General features: G+C 43.6%; 2 protein-coding genes across 2 annotated transcripts; both read left to right on the top strand.

The window, feature by feature from the left end:
• The first annotated feature begins 5,152 nt into the window (after window positions 1-5,152).
• Window positions 5,153-14,988, top strand: dll4 (delta-like 4 (Drosophila)). Its single transcript, XM_069714403.1, has 11 exons — window positions 5,153-5,586; window positions 5,730-5,990; window positions 6,398-6,455; window positions 7,114-7,389; window positions 9,442-9,502; window positions 10,715-10,845; window positions 11,084-11,253; window positions 11,350-11,569; window positions 12,050-12,788; window positions 13,176-13,284; window positions 13,826-14,988. The coding sequence occupies exons 1-11, from the start codon at window positions 5,533-5,535 to the stop codon at window positions 13,829-13,831; spliced, it is 2,085 nt and encodes a 694-aa protein (XP_069570504.1). The 5' UTR covers window positions 5,153-5,532; the 3' UTR covers window positions 13,832-14,988.
• A 4,419-nt stretch (window positions 14,989-19,407) lies between these two features.
• chac1 (ChaC, cation transport regulator homolog 1 (E. coli)) lies at window positions 19,408-21,250 on the top strand. The gene is made up of 3 exons (XM_069714406.1): window positions 19,408-20,071; window positions 20,213-20,248; window positions 20,397-21,250. Exons 1-3 carry the CDS (start codon window positions 19,901-19,903, stop codon window positions 20,784-20,786), a joined length of 597 nt encoding a protein of 198 aa, XP_069570507.1. The 5' UTR covers window positions 19,408-19,900; the 3' UTR covers window positions 20,787-21,250.
• Window positions 21,251-21,948: the final 698 nt, after the last annotated feature.

The following is a 21,948-nucleotide window of genomic DNA, read 5'->3' as shown; positions in this document are numbered from 1 at the left end:
TTTCCTTTTTGCACAAGCTGTATGTTGAGCTCTTTGTGCAGCCTCAAATGTAGAATCATTTCAAAGATGGACAACCAAAATTTAGACTGGTGGGCTCTTTAGAAATTAAGACTTCTTCTGCAGAAAAATAGATGATATTAGACCCAAAATATGTATTATTTTTTTTTGTATCCTTAATTGATTCTACTATATTCTACTATACAGTCAATTCTAAATAATGTTTCGCATATTATCCCTGTTCTCACAAGTTAAGAGATGATATGATATGTCTAAACTGCTGTTGAGTTCGAAACCTGCCTCCTCAAGCATTGACTGTATTTTTATTTTTATTTTTTTTAATTTTTTTAAATGGACATAGCTTCCGTGATATCACTTGTAGCTTTCTTGAAGAGCAGTTTTGAAGCTACGTTTGGCAGCGCCTGACTCCACCTTACTCCCGGCTAATCCAAAAATGGGAAAAGAAGTGGTGTGTGGATGGAGGGGAGTGGGCCGAATGAAGCCTGGTTGGTGAAACGAGCGCCGTGGAGAGTCTTTGTCTGTATGGCTGTGACTAACAGTCTGTGACAACTGTGGCAGCGTCTACCTGTCACTCAAAGCAGCCCGGCCCTTAATCATGCATACCCTAAATAGAATTTAAATTCATTCAGTTTTTATGAACATGGAAATTAGCCATAGAGATCAAAACCATTTAGAGTGCCAGGCTGTAAACAGGTTTATTTCGGATGTAAAGTTGGGAGTATTTACACGGTGGTCTGAGGGGGGATTGAGTCACTTTTGGAGCCATGCCTCAGGTGGTCATGTGAGAAACTGCAGTTTGTTAAACTTATGTAAAGGCCCAGGAAGTTTCCTGCTTGTCCTCGACTCACTAACATTCATGTTTTGTTTTTTGTTTTTAAATATCCGGCCTTATCCAAGGACCTTGAATATTTATCATTACAGACCATACTATTCCATTAAGACTGCAGTGCTTCAACCTCAACATAACTCAGTTTTAGTGTGTCCTTGTCATAATAAAGAGTCTGAGGTTGACAGAGCTGCATGCAGTACAGACTTTTAAGCCCGTTGAAGCAAATTTGTGATCCAGGTCTAAATAAATCAAGTTAACTTAGTCTGACAAACAGACAGCATATCTAAAAGCATATTTCCCAAGGACTTCATTTTATTCATTTAACGTTGTGTCACAGATCACATAGCTTTCACTTTGTTTTCAGATGACTCGTGATAAAAGGACAGGCTGACGTCATGGCAGCAGTCTTGCTTAATTTTTTTTTTTTATGACGGCATTCTTCACATTCCACCGACAACAATAGATATTCTGATGTCCGCTCTCTGACCGATCAACCTGTTTACACTTCCTTGTCAGATCACGGTTTATTCGTGAGGACTGACCAGAATGGTGAGAACAGGAACTGTGGCTTTCTCCGCAGTGTCCCTCAAATCCACAAACAACTACGGGCGGAACAATCTGAAGTGCACCAGCAAACCCACCCGTTTTCTCACCGAGGAGCAGAGGGACTCGAGAGGGGTCCAGTGGAGACACGACCATTTATACTGGGTGCTTTCTTCAACTTCCATGACACCCACATACAAGCTTGTAGTCACACACACATGCAAACATCAAAGCTTTCGGATGAAGACTTGAACATGAACCAAAGTCTGGTCAGTCGTACCCTGCTGTGTTGCTGGAAAGCAAAGAGCTTTGATGCAATATCTTAATAGATGCAGGGTCCCAGCTCGTGGTTTAGAGAACGGGTCCAAATAGCTTCGGTATGAGCCGCACCAAAGCAGTTGGTTTGTTGCAGGCTCCAGTTGCTGCCTGGCATTGCATAAGCGTGTAAGAATACAATGCTTTTTCAGCGAGGCATGTTATAAATAAAACCGCCGAGAGCATTTGTTGACAGCAGCTTAACTCTGCCTGAGCTTCTCTATTTGAACTGTTTGTGACTGTAGACATTGTGTGACACGTGTTCAAATTTTACAAACCGTGCTTTACAGTTTTTTTTGCCTTTGATTTTCCACACTATCAATCAAGCAAGGCATCTACTTTCCCCTGAACCAATCTTTTTTCGTTTTTTTTTTTTTTTTTTTTTGACAAAACATATTGTTCCCCGAGAGTGAATGGGCCATTTGCAGGTAAATCAATATGTGACGCGTGTGCAAGCGCAGTAATAAAAGCGAGGACCATCTGACATCAACAGCTTTCTCATAAAGTATTGCTGTTGTGTTTGTTTCAGCCCACATGTCGTTCTCTTTTCTTTCTTTTTTTTATCATACTTAGGAAAGTTTTGTGTTATCACCTGTGCTCACCTGTTAGACCTACTATAAACTCTGGCAGTCACACTTTTTATGGCTGTTTCACATTAGCTGGACAGGAGACATACGGCTATAAAACAAGATAAGCGGGGTAATATTCACCATTAAAAACCACTACTGGCACGAGTTTTGATGCAATAATTAGGGCAAACCTTGAATCACGGCTTAAACCTCCCATTCAGAACAAAATACAAACAGATTAGGCTCCTGTAAAGCACGCACGCACACACACACACACACACACACACACACACACACACACACACACACACACACACACACACACACACACACACACACACACACACACACACAGCTATGCACTTAACGATTCTGTTATAAAATTCACCTCATTTAACCATAAAGAGCCATCAGCATTGTAAGGTCAACAAGTAACAGCATTAGCGGCCGAGGGCATATAGACACAGGGAAGAGCAGCTCGCCAAGCCGATGCCATTGTGTCTCTGTGGACCCGCTGGAGACACAACAGGTGTGTCAATATGACAAGCATTAAACCAATCCACCGTGTCTGCCTCGTATAAGCACTGAATAAATATAGATGCTCTCCATTTTCACTCTCAGCAGCGCACAGCTACGATACGAAAACAACAAATGAAACGCAAACACTCAGATCACGTCGAGTTCAGGGGAGAGGCGTGATAACCGTTTTCCCGAAGGACAGAAATGTGTTTTTACATTAAGATTTTCAGCCAAAGATTTACCCTTGAACTCATAACACAAGCCATGACGAGGTAAAGCAGAGTTTGAAAGTCTGTTAACACGTATATACATGTATTTATTTATTTTTGAATGGAAGTATTGTGTTTAAAGGTATAAGATTCTGTCAGATGATCAAAATTCAAACTACAAAATAGTCAGTGACACGACAGCCCTCACCATGCTTGAAATACTGTTGTGAAAATAATGTTTCCATACCATTGTATGCTACTTTTTAAGCATTATTATCATAACAAAGAATTGTACAATTGCACAGTTCATATGCGCAAGACCAGTGACAGTGTTCCCTTAATATTCTACCGAAGCCTGTCGTATCCTCCTCGTGGTGCTGCTGCATTAAGTTTTTTGATCCTCCCTGTGTTCACAACATGGGAAATAATGCTATTACATGATTACTGTAGTTCCTTTGCACAAACGCATAGCTGATGCCAAACAGAATTTAGATGAACAGGTTGGAGAAAATTGGCTCGTCCCCTCCGTGAACAGACGATAGAGAACGGTGCGTCGGGGCTGCCAGTCTCCCACCAGATGGTAAACGAGAGAGACACGGCCGATCGAATAACAAATACAACCAATCAGATCATCAAAAACAACCAGTGGACGTGGAGGAAAACACTGAGGAGATGTATTTATTTGACAAATTATTCATACAATTGGAACTCCAAACCACAGCATGTTAGTTTTTCCTATGGGATTCAAGATGTTGAATTTCTTTAACGGAACTGGACATGAATTAATGATTAAAATACAATGAATTCATCTAAAAGGGTTTATTTAATTCAGAGTTTAGTGTTTTATAAATGTTCACGTCATCCTTTCATAGCCTTTTGAAGAGTGTGTAAAGTTATTTTAAGCGTCACACAAATTGAAGGGAGGAAACATTGTCAGTTAATAAATCGGGCGCATCATCGCGCTCAATTTCAGTCCTTCAAATTAAATCTTTTATCTCAATCCTGGGAACCCCGGGCCCCGTGTCATGTGATAGACATGTGCGAGTCGTGCGTGTGTGTGAGAGAGAGAGACGGAGAAAGACTGAGCGGGACAGAGGGGGAGAGAGAGAGAGAGAGAGAGAGAGAGAGAGAGAGAGAGAGAGAGAGAGAGAGAGAGAGAGAGAGAGAGAGAGAGAGAGAGCGAGCATTTGCATACAGCTGAATGGTTATATCTCTCGTCCCCGCACATTACACCCGCATGAGGGCGAGAGAGGGACACGCGCCGCAACAATAGGAGGCACGCTGCCATTAACCGTAAAATGCATGGGTGGGTATGAAGGGGCACACGCCACCAACAACATGAAACACACCCGGGATCATTTGTTGGGGAAAATGCGAGTTTTGACGCAATGTCGGTCTGTGTGTTCGTGCGTAAAAGTAAACGCCTGGAAGTGTTTTCTTATTAGTGTTGATTTCCACATTAAAAGTAAACTTTCATTTTGTTGTCGTACTATTATGATATTTGCTCCAGTGTGTTTTGGGTCTTATTTGCTTCAAAACGCATACCCAAAAAAAAGTACGCTTAAACGAGGTGAATATCAACGTCAACAGCAAATAAAACAATTGAAAAGATTTTTCCTATAATCGCATTTCTGCTTCCATTGTTTGTGATCCATCCCGGGGGAGACGCACGTATGACCCCACAGAGAGGGAAGTGTCTGAGAGGATAGTGCGCAAGGCTCCAACGCTGGAGTACGGGATGATTAGGCGTGCAATTGAGTGGAACCAAGGGCAAAGGGTGCGTGGAGTAAGGCAGTAATTGAATTTCTGCTTTCTCCTCTCAAAGTTGCGGCTCTACTACACTGTCCTTTCTCCCTGTGCGCAATGTGTAAACGTGCGTCCGGCATATTGTGCGCTAAAAATAAATCAACAGATGTTGGGGCTTGTTAATAATCGCCCAGTATCCATGGTGGTCAGTCCGCACAGTGCCAGTGGGTATTAAATCTGGATAATTGTTGTTGGGGTGGAAGGGAAGGGAAGGGGGGGTTGAATATGTAAAGTGGGCGGTGTCGGTCGGGTGAGTGACAGTTTATGTAATGAGCAGCGCAGTGCAAGTCTATATATCTGGGAGGAGACACACTACGGTCCATTCACTAGTAATAAGACGAGTGATGAACATCCGTGGCGCACTGACGCACTGAGTTCAGCACCAAAACAAGCTGTGAGCCGCACACATACAGCGGAGTGACCATTGTGGAGTACAGTACCATGCAAGGAGAGGACGCCTGCTGACAAGAGAGGAGCACGGCTGTGGATATTGCTCTTCCCTCACCTTTTGGATAACTTGGGAGGAAAAAAAATTGGAAACGCTTCCTCTGGACGCTTTTGACGCACAGCAACAAGGAGCTACTGAGAACTCCCTGGGAGTGAAGGATTTATGTGTTTTAGAGATTGTTTGTTTGTTTGTTTACCTCGGTGTAAATACTTCGGAATAAGAAGGTTTTGTTGCTTATTTGGCTGGTGACGCGGCTGCCCTGGAGAAACGAGAAGGATGGCAGCCTGGTTCACCTTTACCATCGCATTCAGCACCACGTTGATATCACAGGTATGAAGGAGGATACACATCTCCCCGGTGGTCCTCGGACCTCGGCGAAAACAGATGGAGAGCCGCTTGTTTTGAGGGGGGTTCTTTTACAGAATAATGTAACCGCACGTCGTTTTCTTAAATATTATTTCCTTCTCTTGTAGGTATTTGGATCCGGAGTTTTTGAGCTTGATCTCCACGAATTTAAAAACCACCAAGGCTTGCTCGCAAACGGAAACGCGTGCAAACCCAGCTGCAGGACTTATTTCAGAATTTGCTTGAAGAACTATCAGGCTGTGGTCTCGCCAGGTGACTGCATCTTTGGAAGTACAATGACACCGGTGCTGGGGACAAACTCTTTCAGCGCCAAGGAGAGTGGCACTTTACCTAGACCGATTCAGATACCGTTCAACTTTGGCTGGCCGGTAAGGGCGTGGATCAGTGCATCCACTTTTTATTTGTTTGCATCGCAGCGGCCGCTATTATGTTGCTTTCAGAGGAACTGCCATGCATTTCGGCAGCGCACAGGTTATTGGTCAGCTCATCTAATCCATATCATTAGGTAATACTCTACCGACAAACAGATTGGGCTGCTGCGACGTCGTCCATTACAAAATCGAGATGGGCCATGCAGTGCTGACTGAAACACATATTTCTTAATGCACTCTGAAGTGTAACTGAAATGCCTCTTTTCAACAAGCAGCAGCCTATCAAAAAAAAAAAAAAAAAAAAAACATGCACGATTTACTCCCTAACCAAACAAGAGCTCTGATTCTAAACTATAATCTGCAGTTTCGGTGATATTTATTAACTGCATGTGTTTTCTCTCTAGGGGTCATTTTCATTAATAATTGAAGCCTGGCATTCACCTTATGGAAATCTACCTGTAGGTAAGTGCAACATTTTTTCTTACCACAGGAGGGAGCTCTGTCTGTATATTTAGCAGCGAGACTCTCCAACCCATTTTGCACAATTCCACGCATAAAAAAAAGCAAAAATATAGGCTATCAAATGCAGCTTAGTCACTCAACATTTTTTTCCCTCTCTACCTCCTGTCAATTGTTCATAATTTCAGACCATTTTCACGCCTATTCATTCCTTTGTTATGAACTTCAGAACACCTTTTTCATTCTTATACCCAATACAATTGAACTTCCTCTGGTTTATTTTTGGCGTGGGAAAGAGCTGTGGGCTTTGGTGAGAATACACAGTGCTTGCCAAAAACCCCTGACTACATCTTCCTGTATTTTACACCTTACTCTGTTCCGCCCTTTGGAAGAGAGGACTGGGCCTGGGAATGTTTTTGCTGACGGAAAGAAAGAGGAAATTTCAACCTGAGTTTATCTTTTATCTAAGCTGTATAGGATTTGATAAGGGATGCTGCTTTGGTACTGGGCAGATTATTAAAGTGAAAGTGGATGACTTTTGAACCCACAAGCCATTTATGATGCAGTTCTTGACATAAAACCATAATCACCTCAGTGCATAAGCAGGTTTTAACCTTAAACATCCTCCTGACTTCCTCTTTTTTTTGTTTTCTCCTTTCAGATACCAACAACCCAGACCTTCTGATTAGCTTTTTTGCCATCCAAAGACAGCTGGGTGTGGGAACTGACTGGACTCAGCGCACGCAGACCGGAAAGGAGCCCGGAAAGCAGGCAGAGCTGCGATATTCTTACCGGTTCATCTGCAACGAAAGTTACTATGGAGAAAGTTGCTCAAAGAAATGCACGCCCAGGGACGACCGATTCGGCCACTACACCTGCACACGAGATGGGCAGTTATCCTGTCTTTCTGGCTGGAAGGGGAAATACTGCGAAGAACGTAAGCAATCCACTGAGAACTTCTACTATTCACACCTGTCTGGGCCACTTTCTGTCTGTGTCCATGTCTGTAATTGTTTCAGCTTTTGTTTTTGCTGTGGGCTGCGGTGCTGTGATATGTTTCTGAATGTGAGGTCATGCAGATGTTTGCAAATGATCAGTAAATGGTAAGAATCAGTTTAGACATAACTTCAGAGGGTGTTATCGCAAGGATTTGGTGGATTGTCCATACCTTAGAACAGTTGTTGGTTCCACGAGGATCTGAGAAGTCTGTCTCCGCCATAGTGTGCGACCATTGTCCTTCATTAGATGGTTTGTTCCTAAAGAGAGAAAAGGAACTTTCAGCAAACACAAGTTACAGAAAGCAGAAAGATGCGAGATGTGTTACCCTATAAACCATCATCATTGAGGCTACAGGATGTTGGGTACTATAACTAAACATGACCTAATGATATTTGGCAACTCTGACAAGCAATTATGGTCCAGAATACATTTTTCATAGTTATTTGCCTCGTATAATTTGTAATCGTATAATTCTGATGTGTAATTGGTTGCGGGTTTGCGAACACTCGCTGAATATGGGATTCGGGGACTGTCGGCTTTGCATGACAACAGGCACATTATACTTGTGCAAACCCAATTGGCCAAACCAAAGACCAACACTTGCATGATTTGGAAAGCTCTGAATGAGCCTATGAGGAGGCCCGGTGCCATTTGGCTCCACAATACCAGGGGCCCCTTTCACCAAAACAAATTAATCAAAGAGTAGATTGGAAGGAGGCACCGTGAGAGTAATAGTTACCATGTGCTGGATATGCGACCACATGGGTGACAGCGGATCTGTCATCCATGTCACTTGGCGGTGAAAGAGAAATTGGCATGTGCTATTTTGACTGTGGCGCCAAATTCTAACCAGATGGGCTCACGTGTTGCAATTACAGACACATCAATCGCCAGTGACTACAGAAAATATACATGAGAAAGATAGATTGAGGATCTTTCAGACACCATAATTCCCCCTCTCCCTCACACTCCCATACATAAATTTGATCAAGCCTTGTCGTTAGGGCCCGTAGCCACATTTAAGGAGGATGTAGGAGCTTAGTTTTTGAGCACATTAATGCAGACATTTAGGATAGCACAGGAGTAGTAGTCAAAATCAAGCTAATTAAATAAATGACTAATTAACACAGGGTAAATAATGGGTTGATTTAGCTTCATCTTGGCTTAAACAGGTGAACATTTACCTGGTGCTTTGTTGTTTGTTTTTTTTGTGTGTGTGCAAAGACAACAACAGTCAAATAAGAACTAAGAACTGGAGTTTAATAAAACCATAATTTTGTACCTTCATAAAGTGCCGCGCGCGTGCCCCGGCAGTAACATAATCCGCAAGCGGGTGGGGGGGGGGGATGTGCGCGCGCGCGCGCGCGGGCATTGATAGGAGGAGCCCGGACGACTGCACGCGCCAAGGTTAATCGTGGCATTATTATCCGCCACGCGCCACCGATGTTTAGTCCCTTCCATTGTTGGGCGCGCGGGTAGTAGCAGCTGCAAATATGGTTCTGGCAGACCACAAACAACAATAGTGACAGCTGTCTGCTATTGAGAGCGAGCATCTGTTCTGGACTAAACCGGCCGCTTACTGTCAGCCGCCCTGATATGTTGTCCTGCGAATCGGTGTCATGCAAAACCGGTATACTTAAAACAGGACAAACAAACTCTCGGACATGCCCCCCCCCCCCCCACACACACACACACACACACACACACACACACACACACGGGGCAGTTGGGGGTGTGGCGGACAGGTTTAGATTAATGAAGGCTTCTGTACTTTCCACGTGCAGGTCCATAGCTGGCTATTTCAAGAAGGTGAGGGCTCTGCAGCCTTGGTTGCCATTATGGAGTGAGACAGTCTCACTTGTGGTTATTTTTAACAGTTTCAAAAATTGTTCACCTGTCATAGGAAATCTGCAGCAACAAGGCGGGACGCTGTTCAAATGAGCAGCAGACTTACTGTGTTGTTGTTTTTTTTTCTCTCTTTTTGCTGTAGCTATCTGTCTGGAGGGCTGCAGTGAGAGGAATGGAAACTGCTCCAAACCCGGCGAGTGTGTGTAAGTATTAATAATGAGGTGTTGACGTGTGTTTGGGCTGTTGTGTACGACGGAACACATCAGTGTCGGTTACTTTCACTTAGAAAGCTTTGCTTTTGTTTCTCTAAACTTTCATTTTCAAAATCAGAAACTCTGTCTACTGCACATTGATCAGTGTTTGCATCATTTTAAGATTTGTATCAGCTATGCCCAAATGATTCATTGAGGAAGGCTGAAATTCACTAAATCAACAAAAATGTTTAAATCCGTCCCCTCTCTCATGTCTCTACATCACTCATCTGCTTCCCATGTTCCCTCCTTGTCCCTATTCTGTCTCACTCACTCACTCAAGAATAATTCTCACACATACACTCATCCACTCGCTGTGAGAAATTCATCTTGAATTTTATTTTTCCCTCTTTTTTGAAATACAAACGCATCATTCCTACCACTAAAACGGACCCACATTTAGGTTTAAACCCTACCCAACACAGTAAAGCTGCTCCCATGTATCTGCTCATGTAGACAAAAATAAATCTTGTAACCTTAAAAGTGCATCTGAAGTCAAAAGTTGATGCACGGTGATGAGAAATAGATATTCACAGTAAACAAGAAAAACTGCTCTGGCTTAAATGTTATATTTGTATTGAATGTATTATTATATTATCATTATTAATCTTCACTGTACTCTGCATACATTCTGAGTAGTTTAGACTCCAAACATTGGCTTCCACTTATCCTGTAGTTACAACATCTGTATTGTTTGTAATGTAGACAGCAATTATGTTATACACCTGTTCAAAACTGTTTTTATTAAATGAGATGTAATAAATGCCAGTGCTGATGCATGATTTTATAGGCCACTGAATCTATCATAGGCCTTCTGGGAAAAAGTTTTACAAGTAGAAGCTAGACCAAATAAACAGCTCACTTTGTAATTGTAAAACTTTGTTTTAGATTTCCGTGACAGATTAAATGATCATATGATTATATCCAACTGTGTTGGGGCAGCTATTAATGTTGTGTTGCATGATTGATCACTGACTTCTTAAAGTAACTGCCAGATCACCCATAATAAGCCTATAAAGCATCGTTGTCTGCTTTTAATGAATCTAAGCCAGTTGTTTAGCAGCATGATTAATGGAACAGAGCACATGTTCAGTTGTGTTACTATGAGACCGACAATATGCGGAAAAGTTGAATAATCAATGAACACATTTTGTCATTTTTCAGATGCAGAGACGGTTGGCAGGGCACGTTCTGTGACGAGTGCAAGAAGTATCCAGCCTGTAAGCACGGTACCTGCCAGCTGCCATGGCAGTGTAACTGCCAGGAGGGCTGGGGAGGCCTATTATGTGACCAAGGTACACCACACAACTTAGACCACTGCTGCTGTTCCTGTTTAAAAGACGCTCTCGTATTACTTGCGCACTGTTTTCATTTGAATTAACTTGAAAGCATTAGTAAATTAGGTTTCCTCTGAAGTGTTCCATCCGTAGCTTTTATACACATCCGGGTAGACAGCTTCTTCTTCCTTTTTTTTTCCTCCTCCTGCAGACACCCTGTAAACAAACACTCTTCTCTCTCTCTCTCTCCCCCCAGACCTGAACTTCTGCACCCATCACCATCCCTGTGTGAATGGCGCCACCTGTATGAACACAGGCCAGGGAAGCTATACGTGCACTTGCTTGCCGGGTTTCACAGGGGTCAACTGTGAGCTGGAGATGCAGGAGTGTGACAGCAACCCCTGCAGGAACGGCGGGATATGCACAGTGAGTTGGAAATAGAGTGACAACGGCTGATCTTTACATTCTTTTTTCAATTTCCACTCTAATGTTTTGCCGTCTCTCTCTCTCTCGTTTCCCAAGAACCTGGAGAGCAGCTACACCTGCACGTGTCCCCAAGGTTTCGAGGGTTCCCACTGTGAGCACAGCCTGCTGACGTGCGCCGACTCCCCCTGCTTCCACAGCGGCAAATGCTGGGAGAAGGACAATGGCCGCAGCTACATGTGCGAGTGTCCCCGCGGCTACACCGGACTCAACTGCGAGAAGAGAGTGGACAAGTGCACGTCGCTTCCCTGCGCTAATGGTACAGTCTTCCTCTCCTCTTTTGCCCACCTCCTCCCCTTTCTGAACTTCCCCCCCCCCCCCTGTAAATTCCTGCAACTGGAAGCAGTGTGGAACAACAGGAATTGGTGGGAACTTGGTGTCTATTGTCCTCCATATAAACACTCGGCAGCTCAGAGCAGCAGCTTGTAAATGTCACCACAGCTTGCTGCGGTTGTTGATGAAAGGGGACAAATATCCAGCGTAGTTCAATTTCTGTCTTCTTGTAAACACGGAGGGCTCTGGGATTGTTCTGCATTGGGAGAACAATACGCTGTGCTGTGGTCACACTGTGGATTTGATGGCGATGTGTGAACTCGAGAGGCCTTGTGGGAGGGTTAATGGAGATCATGTTCTTTCTGATTTTGAAATGCCTTGATGTGCTTGTCCTTCTGGATGCTCATGTTAGCTTTTCGGTTTCTTTGAAAATGTTAATACTTATTGTTCACCTCCTGCTCTGTAGGTGGTCTGTGTCTGATCCACGGTGGCCTCCGCATGTGCAGCTGCCGCGCAGGATTTACGGGCCAGCGCTGCGAAATCAACATCAATGAGTGTGCTGGTAACCCCTGCCTTAACGGAGGCACCTGCAGAGACCGATTCAACGACTACACCTGTGCCTGTCCTGCCGGATATGGTGGGCGAAACTGCGAGAGAATCCTGGACGAGTGTTCTCTTCGGCCTTGCCTCAACGGGGGTCTTTGCACCGGAGGCGGCGGGCCAGGCAAGCCTCCAGCAACCTGCATCTGCCTCTCTGGCTTCACAGGACCTCGGTGCGAGTCCTTCGCTGCAGTCACTTCGCCCGTCGCCAAAGGAGAGATTAAAGATGGCTTCCAGTGGGCGGCAGTTTCTCTGGCTGTGGGTCTGGTGGCGCTGCTGGTGCTGCTGTGCATGGTGGGCTTGGCTTTGAGGCACATCCACAGACAGGCCCAAAGGCAGAGAGGAGAAACAGAGACTATGAACAACTTGTCCAACGTTCAGAGGGATAACCTGATCCCGGCGTTGCAGCTGAAAAACACCAACCAGAAAATCAGCATGGAGGTGGACTGTGACTCAGAGAAATCAAACTTTATCCATAAAAACTATCACTTGGACTCTTACAACTCAAAATCAAAGGAGTTCAAGGATGAAAAGTCACAAGAGGATAAAAGTCTTATTTACGACAAGTGTTTAGAAGACAAAATGCCTTTGAGTAGAATGTACAGGTAAGAGGAACCACACTCACACTGTATTTCACACTGCTTGAGATCATGCAGCTTTCACTTTTACATTCATCTTTGTTGAGATAATGGGTTGAAGTAGTAGGTCTCCTGATACTTATTTAATTCATACAGAAGTGAATATATTGAGCCCTGATGATGTGGAAATTACTGTTTCCACTCATTCTGTGCCATGGTTTGGCTGTTTGAACTCAACAAGTAGTCTTTACGAACGTGGTTCTTCATTTACAGTGTTTCTATGGATTCAAGAATTGCCTCGCCTCAAACTACTCTGTCCCCGTTGCTGCCTCACTGCATGTGTGTACGCCTGATGCACAGCTCCGTCATGTGCTTCCAGTTTGCATTAACACAAAGTGTGATTTGTGTTTGCAGTGAAAAGCCAGAGTGTAGAATATCTACGATATGTTCCTCAAGAGACTCCATGTACCAGTCGGTATTTGTTATAGCAGAGGAGAGGAGGGAATGCGTCATAGCAACCGAGGTAAGCCAAAAAAAAAAAAGAAAAAAAAGAACTCATCTCATTATCAGCATTTCCTTAGATCCTTCATTTGAAAAGTGTTTGGTTGTCCCAAGTGTCCTTTGGCTCACGAGTGGAAACACATTTATGACATGGGTGTGATGCTATGTCGTAGAAAGATAGTAGTCTGGTATTTGGACCTACGCTGGGGAAAGCTCATTCATATGCCTTATTAGTTTCTGTAAATTATGCTGGCGGTTCTTTATCTTGGCCATATAATAACCTAAAGTCCAAACTTTTAATGATCCCTCACACATGTTTGGCTCCACTCAGTCTCAAAGGTGCGATGTTTTACTACCGTGGCATTCACAGGAATTTTGAAGTTGTTTATTTCTAAGCTAAATATAACGGTGATACTGAAGCATATGAGCCACAACAGCTCAAAAGACACTTGGAAATACGAAGACTTTTTGTAGCATCGGAATTATTGTGATATTTTAAATTATTGTAACAGGGGAATTGTTTTGCTTTTACTCAATTTTGTTTCCTCTTTTTCTCCACGCAGGTATAAACTGTGAGGGGTCAGAAGGCAAGGGAGCGAGGAAAAAGACACAATCGAGGCAGAATATAACATTCTGGATTGTTTACAAATGCCGAGAAGAGACTGGAGATTGTTTTCGATGTTCACTGCTGCTCTGGAACACTTGAGAGGGCAGATAAAAAAAACAAAAAACTCTGCTCTGCAAAAAAAACAAAAGAACAGAACTGAGAAACTTTATATGTTGACCGAGTGTTTGTATGCAAAAACATGTACAGTGAAGGACCTCTCTCAGTTGTGACAATGGTTAAAAGGACTGGCAAACAGACTGACGACCACAAGGTGTGAAGACTGACAGAGCAACGGTGAAATGTTAATTTATAATCTCTGCCATCCTGGACAGTAGAAGGAGGTGACGGCGGATCATTGCCCCTCGTATCTGACCCGGCCTTGTGTGATAATCATGAACACTTTGACAGCCAACCAATCAGCAAAAAAGGTGCCTAAGATTTGACCCCTCCAAGTCCCCCCCTACACACACACACACACACACACACTCCTGCCAGTTTCGCCTGCTATGCAAGACTCGGGGTCGAGATGAATGAACTCACCCACTGTCACAATCCAACCTCACCAACAGGGAGAGTTATGAATGTCTGAAACTAATCTTCAACTGTCAATCACGTGAAAACGACTGGTTGGACTCGTCCATGCAAAGGTGAAGATTGTATGCAGCCCAAATTCACTAGAAGCCTTAAAGGAGGGGGTTTGAATGCGAAATTTGTGCCCTTGTCTGTTCTTGGATCATTTGCACTACAAAAAAAAAAAAAAAAAAAACGGCGGGGAAAATACTTTTTAATCAACAGGGATTTGAAAAGAAAACCACAGGAGCGCAATAGTCAGTGCAGTGCCAGCAAGATCCAAGAAAAAGTGCGCATAGAAAAGTGTTTTTTTTATGCAGCCCGACTGAGAAAAATTAAGAAATGCGGAGAAAAGACTGTCACACCACTGCCTGCCTATAATAAATTTCAAAAGTACAGAACCAATAATGTAATTTTTTTTAATGATTATTTCCAGAGTTTAATTTAAATATGACACACTGCTCTTTATATGTTTTATAATATTATTTTGTATATAATGCATATTTATAAGGACCAAACTTCTGAAGAATAAAACTTCCTTGAAAACTGTTTGTCAGTAAATGGAGATGAAAACTTATTTTTGAGGTGTTTTTAAATAATGACGTTGACTACAAATCACGATCAAACGTGTCTTGTTTTTATTTTTTGATCTGGTTTCATTTAAGAGGTTAATCAACATTTCATGCCGTACTCTATTTGTTTCCATGCTACACAGCAAGACTTCTTAAATTGTGAGCTGGTACATGAAAATGAAATTCAGCTGTTCTCCCTAATATGTAATGTTTTTGAACATTATGTAGAAGCCCCCCCCACCCCCCCACCCCCTCGACTGTAGCATCACAACCTCGAGTAATTCCTGGAAACGCTGTTGGCTCCAACCCCACTCACTCAGCCACCCACCCACCCACCCCTTGTTCTCTCTCTGGCCCTAAATTGGCTTGAAATTCAAATCCGTTTCCACGGATACCACCCCCTCAAGCTGGAAATGGTGAAACAAAGCCAGGCGCGGGGCAAAGGGGACCACCCCTCCCACCCCCACAAACCCTCATAATGCTTGCACACGCATCCGTGCACACGCGCACACACACACACACACACACACAGACCAATGGCCGACCAAGCAGATGCCGTGGGGGAGCGCGGAGTGAGTCTGTGGTGCCATAAAAACAGCAGCATATGCCAGGCCTCTCTCCCCGTGTGTATGACCCACAGAGTGCACAGACAGACCACCTCCTCCCATAAAAAAAAACAAAAAAACACTCAGGCACTTACGGGCTCCTCGACTGCCTCCCCTTCAGGGTTAAGAGCAATATTTCAATGCCCGGTTCTGTACCACCCACTCCTGCAAACAAAGCTGGGGAGAGGACCTGGCACTGCGGCTGTCGGCAGAGGGGAGGGCAAAACCAAATGGAAGCCAGTGGATGTGTGAGGAATTCACATAAATACAAAAAAAAGATCTCTATTATAGAAATGTTGACTTGTCAGAGCGATCTGATTGCCCTCTGCCCTTCTCGTCTTTTGGAGAATTGCCTCTGTTCCATACGGTTCCGTACCAGAGACAGCACCAACGGATCGGTGTTTAAATTTGCTCCATTGTGTTTGAAAGTCGTGGTTTTTTTGTTTTGTTTTTTCTTCGCAACATGTCATCCGCATTATCAAAATGTCTCCTGCCTCCAATTAACAGAAATCCTGCAACAGTCAACACCCCCTAATCAGCGGCAATCAACACTCTGCAGAGAATCTGGATGGCTTTTCCCCTCACACACATCCTGTCGGCTTGTTGACCGAGGCATCCTCATCTCTTTAGGTGTGTGTGTGTGCATAGAAAAAAAAAAAAAAAAAGTTTGGAAAAGTGGGCTTCCGGCCCGGCTCAAGGAAAAACATACACACAATGATTTATCGCCCAGTTAAAGCACCTCATGCTTCAGTCTGTTAACTGACCTATTCTGATAGCACTCAAGTTTCTTCCTACCGTCATCATCCTCACACCTATAAGCAGACACACACCCTCATTCACACTCGATCACGCATACTAGGGTTCTGCTCTTTGGCCTCTGGGTGTCCATAACATAGCCAGGCATTTTCATTGTGTTATAATCACAGCATCCTGTTTGTGACCTAGTGACATCAGTTCCTGTTTCCTCCCTGATTAAGAAAAAAAAAAAGTAGAACTGTTCTTCTCACGCATCGCTTTCTTCATTCTGCACTTGGTTGCACAGATGACTTGAGCTTTCAGGAAACAACTGAAAAACAAGAGAGCGCGCGCAGACAAACACTCCCATCAGCACTATTTACTCCGAGCGTAGAAACAAGGAAAATTCATAAACTGATGTTATAAACAAAACAAATCTTAAATTCGACTCATCCCTCTCTTTATGCAAATGCCGAATGTTGAAATGTGTGTTGCAGAAATTTAGAACTGTTACTTAACCCTGGCTTTCTTTCATAGCTGCAACACTTTCACTGTATTCAAATCCCTCATTTGGCTTCAAATATAGTGACTAATTGCTTTTTTTAATGCGCTTGTGTCCTTAGATAAAATGCTCTTATTACGTCTCCAGTAGCCCTGCCGAGTCCTGCACTTGTAGTTGTCTCATTAATTAACACTAGGTGTCAGTAACAAACCCCCACACAGGAAATAAGTGATTAGTCCCTGCCAAATTAAAACCCCAGATACAACTTGATTTAACAGCAGCACATAGTTTACGCCTCGAGCACACATGCCTCGCTGTTGAACCAATCCAATTCATTCACCTGCACCTGGCGGGAGAAAAGAAAAGTCCGAAAATGGGGATAACGTGGCTAATTTCACACAGAAAATATCGAAGCAGCGGGAATCTGTTACTTCATTGACCTGCTGTGATTCCGCAGCAGTGGATGGGTACGATAGGCTGTGGCATGATGGGAGGGGTAAAGCACAGGGTCGCTCAAAGGCCCAGATTGTGTGCTGCTTTCGATTTATGAAGAGCTGATAAGAGTTGTCTGGCCTCTTATCAAGACAGATAATGCCAGCTATTTATAGATAATCTATTTATTGAGCACAGATGAGCCCATGCTATTACAGTATATCAGATCTATTGGGAGCGGTGGGCATTTTTGCACATTCGATAAGGTCTTGCATCTGTCTGACATCTCTCCGTGTTCCTCATTGTTCTTTTTTTGCCATTTTTCGTACTTTTATTTTTTAAGTATTTGTTTTCTTTAGGTTAGGTTAGGTTAGGTAGTTACTTTATTCATCCCCAAGGGGAATTTTTTTTTTTCGCTACAGCAGCATACAGAAGCAATAAGATAATAATAGAATAGAAAAGCAATAAAATAGCAGTAAAATAGCAGTAAAAATATAAAATGCACAGTATATACAGTACACTATATATGGTAGGTAGGTAGGTAGGTATATACTTTATTAATCCCCGAGGGGAAATTTTTTCGCCACAACAGCATACATACAGGAGCAATAATAGAAACAATAGAATAAAATAATAATAGAATAGAATAATATAATAGAAAAGCAATAAAATAAAAATATAAATATAAAATATAAAATGCACAGTACATACAGTATATATACAGTACATTAAATATCTATATATATTATATACAACAAACCAATAAACACAGTCAACATATATATATATATATATACATACGGTACAGTATATATCTATATATATAATATATATATAATATATATATAATATACAAGCAAGAAACCAAGAAACACAGTCAACAGTGTTATTGTACTGTGATGGATTTTGCCAGAGGTGAGTTATTGTAAAGTCTTATGGCAGTGGGCAGGAATGATCTCCTGTATCTGTCCTTGTGACAGCGGAGCTGGAGGAATCTTTTGGAGAAAGTGCTCCTCTGTCCCTGCAGCAGGTGGTGGAGAGGGTGGACAGGATTATCCAATATGGATAATAGTTTGTTCAGCGTCCTCCTCTCCACCACCTTTTCCAGACTATCCAGATTGTAGCCGATGATGGAGCCGGCCTTCTTCACCAGTTTGTTAAGTCTGTTGGTGTCACTGGCTCCAATGCTGCTCCCCCAGCAGACCCCAGCGAAGTACAATGCACTGGCCACAACAGACTGGTAGAACATCTCCAACATCTCGCTGCACACATTGAAGGATCGAAGTTTCCTCAAGAAAAAGAGTCGACTCATCACCTTCTTGTAGACAGGAGGTTAAACGGGATGTCCAAATACCCTCAAACCCTGACTTGGAAATCACAGCATTTGGCTGCCAAAGAAGGATGTTTGTTGGAGTATGGTGCACGCGAAGGAACTTGTGTGTGTTTACCAAACTGGAATAATTCTGCAAGAGTTAGTTTCCTGATTAGAATAGGCTAACCAGCTGCACAGTCAAGGCAATCACATGTGGCATGTCAACTCCCTCAAATGTCAAGGCTGATTTCCACCACTCATGGATCACATCGTGTTATCCCATCAGACAGATAGACATATTTGTTGAATTTATATAATTCATTTTTATTTCCAAAATGTTTATTTGCTTTCTTTGCGACATATGTTGTCAGATATAATATGTTGTGACACCAAATGCACCACTGCTATGGTATTTTCTCCTATATCAAGTCTGATGCAATGTCTTGGTATGTTGCTTTGTTGCTGCTATGGCCCTGAAACGCTGTGGAAAGTTGCATCAGCCAAATCAAATCCGAACCACGTAGGAGGAGAGTGACAACGCGAGTGACCAATCAAAAACGGAGTAAATTGGAGTGACAGTTAATAGACCAATCGTGTCGAAAGATTAACGCGCGACGCCAATCAAATTTAGACCAATAGCTCGACGTGTTTGGTCTTAAACCCCGCCTTATTCGGCGCACCGAAATTTGATTTGGTAAAATGTGACAGAAGGCAGGACATGCTGAAATATGATTGGTTCAAAGCAAAGGCACGAACTCGCCTCCCTGCCCGGTACTGTATAAATACACGACCGGCTCCTCGCCATATTTATCGAGGAAACGCAGCACCGCGGCCGGGCTGGTTGCGCGACAAATCGGCTCGTACGGTAACGTCTCTTTTTTAAAAAAAAAAAAAAAATCTCGATGTCTCGCTTCTTTATTTTGACATTGACTCGGTCACCGGCTGGCCAAAACGGTTTTTGATTTCCCTCCCCACCCTCGTTAACTTAAAAGACCACGGCGGCCGCCATGGATTTTTAAGGCATAATGCGGCACCTCTAATGCAAACGGCAATGCATCGTGCAAAGCAAAATCAACCGCGAAACTCCATCTTCGCGACTGCTAAGCAGTTGGGCTCGACTACCGTCCGCGGTATACCTGCGAGCCAGCCGGTACCGCTGCTCCTGGACCGGAGGAAGCTAACGCTAGCCAGCTAGTCCTCCGGAAGCTATAAAGTAAAACCTCAAACCTGATCCCATCGATTCATCGCGAACGTCGTCAAAACACCACCGATTACAACAACAACAACAACAACAACAACAAAAATGAAGCCTCAAGACGTGGTCGCCGGGAAGAGCAGCCTGTGGATCTTCGGGTACGGCTCACTGGTGTGGAAGCCCGACTTCAAGTACAAGAGGAGCGAGGTGGGCCGCATCCAAGGCTACAAGAGGCGCTTCTGGCACGGAGACAACTTCCACCGCGGGAACGACGAGTTGGTAAAGATTTTTTTTGTTGTTGTTGTTTTGTCTCTCTCTTTTTTTTTTTTTTTAATTTGGATAGGTTGTTGTGACGCTGATTGACACACTCGGGCGCTTTCCGTGACCTATTTCTTTTTCCCTCTTCCTCTTCCTCCGCAGCCCGGAAGAGTGGTGACGCTGATTGAAGACGATGACGTAAATGGCCTTTTTTTTTCTTTTTGGCACTTCCTATTGGTGTACTGATGCTTTCGTAGAAATTGATGATGCAAATTCTGTGTGTAAATCTCCTCCACCCCCCCCACACACACACCTCCTAACTGTTGACCGTCTCCTCCCCATCTAGGCGAGCACCTGGGGCGTGGCGTTCGAGGTGGCGGGCTCGCAGCTGGAGGAGTCGCTGACGTACCTCAACGTACGCGAGACCGTCTGCGGAGGCTACGTCACCAAGATGGTGGATTTCTACCCCGGTGGGGGGGAGGACCGGTCCCCGGTCCAGGCTCTGGTGTACATCGCGACCGCCGACAACGCCCTCTACCTGGGGCCGGCCAGCCCGGAGGCGATCGGCTTCCGGATCGCCGTGTGCCAGGGGAAGACGGGCCACAACCTGGAGTACCTGCTCCGGCTGGCCGAGTTCATGAGGAGCAGCTGCCCGCACGTGGAAGACCACCACCTGTTCTCCATCGAGGCCGCCGCGCTGACCGTGGTGTCGTACCTGTTCGCGGCAGCCCAGTAGCTCGTACCCTTTTTTTTCTTTGTTTGTTTCACTCGGGTGAACACGCTACAACGGGAGGCTTTTATCTCGCCAGTCCGCCTGCGTTTTAATGTTCGACTGTATTAAATGCTACTAAAGCGATGAAGGGAAAGCATGACATTTGGTGTGTTGTTTTTTTTTTCCTGACGCACGAGCTCATGTTTACATTGTAATCACCCTGTAACGCGTTTGTCCTTCAGCTACAAGATATATTGCGTAAACACCCGTGTGGTTTTGCTTTTAAAAGGCACATTTAAGGGTTTTTTATTTTGCACAGTTCAGATTCCGTCCGGTTTTAAAGGTACGGTAATTATTTATGCTTGTGAAATGTAATGGATGCCGTGACGCGTGTTTTCAAAGGCACATGACCTTGTTTGTTTTTAAAGCTGCTTGTGGCAACTTTTCTGTCTAAAGTCAAATGCCAATAAAAACAAAAATTTAAAATGGTTTTTTTTTTTTTTTTTTTTTTGTGCCTTCTTTAATTTTATGTCTTCTAAACGGGAACTTTTCAACTTTGCCTGCAAATTAAAATCTTCACCTAAAATCCCAGATTGCGTGGTAGTGATAGCTGGAGATTATAACCGAGTACAATTTTATCACCTCTTTCTGTAGCAAGGCATTGCACGTAATATGAAAAGGTGCAGTGCATCAGTGTGACTGAGCTACTGCAGACTAAAGAAAATAGATTTCCAATTTTTGGATTCATGTAGGAAATCCAAGGTGAACAGACTTCTGTTCATTTATTGCAGTATCTTAAACAAATTATGTTATTTAACATTTTGAATTCATCAACTTAATGATTACAATTATCTCGGAGGGGGAAATGCACGTCAATATTTGACAGCCACAAACTTAAGAGGTCAAACGGTTTCTGTCGGGTACACTTGTCTTTTTAGACCAGTTAACAGAGGGATGGTTTTTTCAGACACTGATGTGTCTACAGCCCTGATATGCAAAGTGATCTAGAAAGCACAGGACAGGAAAAAAGAGTGGTCAAGACCCCCTGTGGGATCCTGGCACACGGGTCAAAGGCGCAAGATGATTAAAGGGCAAACAAAAAGCAGTCTTGCAATACTTATTGTACCCTTTTCCCAAAGAACACTCAATATTTTCCTCCTCGTTTGGCTCCTTAAATATTTAAACA

Source organism: Brachyistius frenatus, unplaced genomic scaffold (genome assembly GCF_029030835.1).
Source record: "Brachyistius frenatus isolate BFR_SWC_R1_liver_20210118 unplaced genomic scaffold, ASM2903083v1 Contig_130, whole genome shotgun sequence".
Taxonomy (NCBI): Eukaryota; Metazoa; Chordata; class Actinopteri; family Embiotocidae; genus Brachyistius; species Brachyistius frenatus.
The sequence above is the reverse complement of the archived record's forward strand: the minus strand, read 5'-3'. Positions and strand labels throughout refer to the sequence as shown.